At 47.9% G+C, this 5207-nt stretch overlaps 1 protein-coding gene across 1 annotated transcript in view; it reads left to right on the top strand.

Annotated features, from left to right (window-relative positions):
- Positions 1-5207, top strand: part of Marc1 (mitochondrial amidoxime reducing component 1) — a 21424-nt gene that overhangs the window by 3080 nt on the left and 13137 nt on the right. The window contains exons 2-3 of the mRNA XM_021199149.2: positions 1156-1329; positions 3354-3516. Coding sequence (XP_021054808.1) covers positions 1156-1329; positions 3354-3516 — 337 coding nt within the window. The remainder of the gene's footprint in view (positions 1-1155; positions 1330-3353; positions 3517-5207) is intronic.

Genomic DNA, 5207 nt, shown 5'->3' with positions numbered 1-5207 from the left:
CTTCTTCTTCTTCTTCTTCTTCTTCTTCTTCTTCTTCTTCTTCTTCTTCTTCTTCTTCTTCTTCTTCTTCTTCTTCTTCCAGCTCAACACAATTTAGACTTATCTGGGAAGAAGAACCTCTGTTGAGAACATGCCTAGAGACAAGTCTGTGGGGCATTTTTTGATTAATGATTGATGTGGAACGACTCAGCCCACAGCAGCAGTGCCACCCCTGGGCTGGTGGTCCTGGGTTGCTTAAGAAGGAAGGCGGAGAAAACTGTGAAAAGCAGGGCAGGGCAGGGCAGGGCAGGGCAGGGCAGGGCAGGGCAGGGCAGGGCAGGGCAGGGCAGGGCAGGGCAGGAAGCAGCACTGCTCTGTGGCTTCTGCCCCAGTTTCTGCTCTGACCCTCACTCCCCTGGCAGAGAAGTGGTGTGTATTGTACTTCCTCTGGAAATGGTTCTATCTGTTGCTCTTCTGTCTCCAGTCATCCTTTACCTGAGGAGGGAGTATCTTTAAACATGGAGAAGAGTGGGCTAGGAAAGTATTGTATAGATGGACAGACAACAGACCTTTTCAGCAAACTTCAGAATTCACAACACCCAGTATCTAAACATTCGCTGGGTGGGTGGGGCTGGAAACGGCTCAGCAGTTCAGAGCACTTGCTGCTCTTGCGGGTGAATGGGGTTTTGCTGCTAGCACTTCCTCTTCTGGCCTTTGCAGGCACTGCATGCATGTGCTGCGCATACAAGGGTAAAGGCAAACACCCACACCTGAAGTTTAAAAGTAAGCAAAGGCAGTGTGTGGAATTGCTGCCACCTGGTGCTCAGCTGAACCCCATGACTGCAAACTCCTTGAGGAAAAACCTCACTTTTCTGCCCCTGAGAGCTCACTGCTTCCCCATGACCTTCTGGTCGGCTGTGAAGTGGATTCTTAACACCTTCTTGGGGCATGCTTAATGAAAATGATCAATCGCTGGCAAACGTTCCAACTGTTGCACATTGATTCTTGAGTGGTTATTGACGCCTTTAAAGTAAACAGATGGTGGCAGGCCTCAGTCTTACCCGTTGCCAAGGCAGTGCTCAGAAGACACACAGACAGATAGACAGACAGCCTCTCTCCCCGCCCCCCAGGCTGCCTGTGATGGTTTCCATGGAGCCTGTGTTTTGCCAATGTCAGGTTTTGGCTCGTGGTCAATGAAGAGGGGAACATGGTCACTGCCCGGCAGGAGCCTCGATTGGTCCTGATTTCTCTGACCTGTGAGGACGACACCTTGACTCTCAGTGCAGCGTACACAAAGGACCTGCTGCTGCCTATCACCCCGCCCGCCACAAACCCACTCCTCCAGTGCAGGTGAGTAGAGCAGGCCTCTGGCCTGTGGACCAAATATGCACGCAGTGTTCCTCACTTCAGCCTTTAAGTGTTTTTCAATTAGCTTACAAAATAATCAATGGGCTTCATTATGCCATTTACACACACACACATACACACACACACACACACACACAGAGTACCTTGCTCATATTAGCACCGTGCTCCCTTGTCCTGTACTCCTCCACTAGCCCCATTTTCCCCTCAAATAATTGTCTCAATATTTCATATCACATAGGTATAGATGGACAGATCTGTGAACTCACTCAGATGGTCCAGTACTTGCCTACCATACCATACAGGAAGCCCTGGATTTACTCTCCAATACTACATTATCTAGGCATGATGGTACACACCTGTAATTCCAGTGCTGAAGAGGCAGGAAGATCTGAAGTTCAGGGTCATCCGCAGCTAAATGGTGAATTAGAGGTCAGTCTGGGCCACATGAAATCCTGGCTTTACATTAGATAGGTGGGTAGGTAGATAGACTCTAAATAAGACAGAAAACAGATATTTTGTACCCCCCATTTTCATTTAGATTGCTTTCTCCCCATGCACAGACCCTCTCTTACTTCCATGTCCTATAGACATGTGTATGAACACATATATTTATATTAAAATCCAGATTGTGCATGTTCTCTCGCAGTGCTGAGGATGTGTGAGCCATGGGGAGGCTCCAGAGTAACAGCACACTGTTGACAGTTGGCCATCGACCGCTCAGGACCCCTCAGCACTCCGTCCTCTGCATCATGAGAGGGGAAACAAGGAAGCTGCCTCAAAAAGCTGGTGTGGGGACAAGGGACACGACGCCCAGCGCCCAGCCCAGCGTAGCAAGCTGAGGATGTGGCGCTGTGGTAGAACACTCACCCAGCATGCTGGAAGCTCTAGTCTGAACCCCAACTCAAACACAAATGAACTAATTAAATAAAGTACTATGTAGAAAGCTACGGGGGCCAAAGCACACTGAACATGCCTTACTAGCTCAACCACTAGGCTTCTCCCCAACACCACGTGGCTAACCTACTTTCCCCTCCAACATTTCTGAGTTATCACCTTTTAAAAATCTATGTTTCACATTCTACTACCCCAGATCCAATGGGGGAGTGGCCCCTGGGGCCACTTTCCTGGATCCTTACCTGTTGATGGGCTCGTAAGTCTGACCTTTCTGTTCCTTCCTGGCTCATGGTCTGTTCTATGTCCTTCTTCTTGCCCCCCCCCCCACCTGCATTTCTTGCCCAGGAATCCTAAAAGTCCTGCCTCTTTCACCCTGCCATTCATTGGCCAGTGGCTCTTTATTGACCTATCAAAAACCAATTGGGAACAGGGACCCTCAGTGTCTGAACATGTAGATTCCCGTGTGATTTTGAGAGCCTAATTAAGACAAAACAGAACCAATGCCTGGCAGTCTCTGGTACTTGGATTCTCATGCTGATACCAACGGAGTCAGGTCCTCAGCTGCCACCTCCCCAGCCTGCTCAGTTCTTCTGAAGACATTCAAACTTGTTACCTCCCTTCACCCTCTATATGTGCCTTTCGGGTAGGGAGACAGGTATGCCGTGAAAAACCATAGCATTTAGCGTATCAGGTATGTGTCACGTGTATGCTTCAGTTGCTTTTACAAATGGGAAAAGGCATGGTGGCTCAGTCCTTTAATCTTAGGACTTGAGTGGCAGAGGCAGGTGGATCTCTGAGTTCGAGGACAGCCTGGTCTACAAAGCGAGTTCCAAGACAGCCAGGGATACACAAAGAAACCCTGACTTGAAAATAACAAACAAATGGGAAAGGCAAGGCTTCAAACAGCACTCTCAAACTCACTGAGGTTTATACAGTTGCTCTGAGGCAGGGCTGAGCCGAAAGTAACATCTCCTGGTGATGAAGGACTGTCAGCAACGTCGCAGCGTCACAGTTGGACTGATGCAGCTTTCTGACCCATTCAGAAATAGTGTTAACAATACTCAGAGCATCCAAATTGTCCTTCCCTATTGCCCTGTCCCCACCCACTGCAGAGTGCATGGCCTGGAGATACAGGGCAGGGATTGTGGAGAGGATGCGGCTCAGTGGGTCAGCAGCTTCTTGAAGACCCAGTCCTGTCGCCTGGTACACTTCGAGCCGCACATGCGCCCCAGAAGTTCTCAGCAAATGAAGGCTGTGTTCCGGCCCACGGACCAGGTAAATGGCTTGTGAGAGGCTTGGTGTGGTCTGAGAATGGAGAGAAGTTGTGGGTTTCCCCACACGTGACCCATACCCGATACGCTAAATGCTTTGGTTTTTCACGGCAACCTCCAGGCTCCAGGGACTCTGGGCAATAGACACAAAGAAAGCACTTGTGTTCACAGCCTGGGCCCGACAACCCTCATGAATCAGGCTTCTAAGCAGAGGGCCAAGGTACACAGAGCAAGAAGGCCTGCCCACCGCTGTTATGTAGGCTCCAGTCTCCCCTTAAAGTGGTCAGAAATGTGTGAAGTCTCCAGAGACGAGCTCCTCTCCCTGGCTGACAACAAGGCCTCATGGCCCCAGCCCTCTTTTTCTCTCCTTGCCTAAGGTTTCTGGGAGTATCTACTTAACTATTCGTGTAAGTGTTCTGGTGCCCGTAAGGATTTGATACTATTTATTCTGCAGTGATATCATTTTCAATCAGTTCTGTAACAGTGTAGTCCAAATGCTTAGTAGTGTGTCAGACTACGAGTGGAGGTGTAGGGCACACCTACTCATGATGTGAGGAGGTAGCACTGCAGTCAACTTTAATGGTAAAAAGAAAGAAAGAGGGCCAATATTCATACTTCATATTAAATTAGAGGTTGCATAAAGATAGGTACTTATAGAACTAGTGAGCATTTTCTCAAAATAATGAAACCATTGATTTGTCACCATATTAAACGCTAAGGAAATGATGTTTAGGAAGATGAAGCACTGCCTTTTTAAAAAGATTTATTTATTTATTATGTCTACAATATTCTGCTAGCATGTATCCCTGCATGCCAGAAGAAGGCACCAGGTCTCATTATAGATGGTTGTGAGCCACCATGTGGTTGCTGGGAATTGAAGTCAGGACCTCTGTAAAAGCAGCTAGAGCTCTTAACTTCTGGGCTATTTCTCCAGCCCCCGACCCCCTAAGTTGAGTGACTTGTTTGTTTATTTTTAAAGATTTATTTATTTATTTCATGTATATGAGTACACTGTAGATACCTTCAACGCACCAGAAGAAGGCATCAGATCCCATTACAGATGGTTGTAAGCCACTATGTGCTTGCTGGGAATTGAACCCAGGACCCTGCTGAGCCATCTCTTCAGCCAAAGTGATGTCTTTAATGGAACATGTGTAGTGATGTAGGACTCTGAGGTCATGCATAAAACAAAACAAAACAAAATTTATAGGTGTGCATGTTTTGCTTGAATGTTTATGTACCACATGCATGCAATGCCTATGAAGGCCAGAAGAGGGCATCATATCCTCTAGAACTGGAGTTACAGGTGGTTGTACGCTGCCATATGGGTGCTGGGAAGTGAATCCTGGATCTATGCAAGAGTAGCCAGTGCTCTTAACTGCTAAGCGTTCTCTGCGATCCCTTTATGCCAAGCAGTTCTGCAAGGACAGTTAATATTTGGATTGCTGTGACATGTCTATGGAAAGAACTGGAAAAATAGCTATAGAGATTGTGTGTGTGTGTGTGTTGGGGTGTGGAGGCTGAACTGATTTCAGGGACTAGACCCACGATGTCCCCTATGAGCACCTAAGAAGTGAAGGCTTATGCATGGAAGATGCACCTGGGGGCTGCCTGTGAGGTCTGAGGCTTACGGGGCCACATTGTATCCAATGTCTGCAGGTCCACAATGTATCCAATGACTGCAGGGCCACATTG

The sequence above is a fragment of the Mus pahari genome, chromosome 5 (assembly GCF_900095145.1).
Source record: "Mus pahari chromosome 5, PAHARI_EIJ_v1.1, whole genome shotgun sequence".
Classification (NCBI taxonomy): domain Eukaryota; kingdom Metazoa; phylum Chordata; class Mammalia; order Rodentia; family Muridae; genus Mus; species Mus pahari.
The sequence above is the reverse complement of the archived record's forward strand: the minus strand, read 5'-3'. Positions and strand labels throughout refer to the sequence as shown.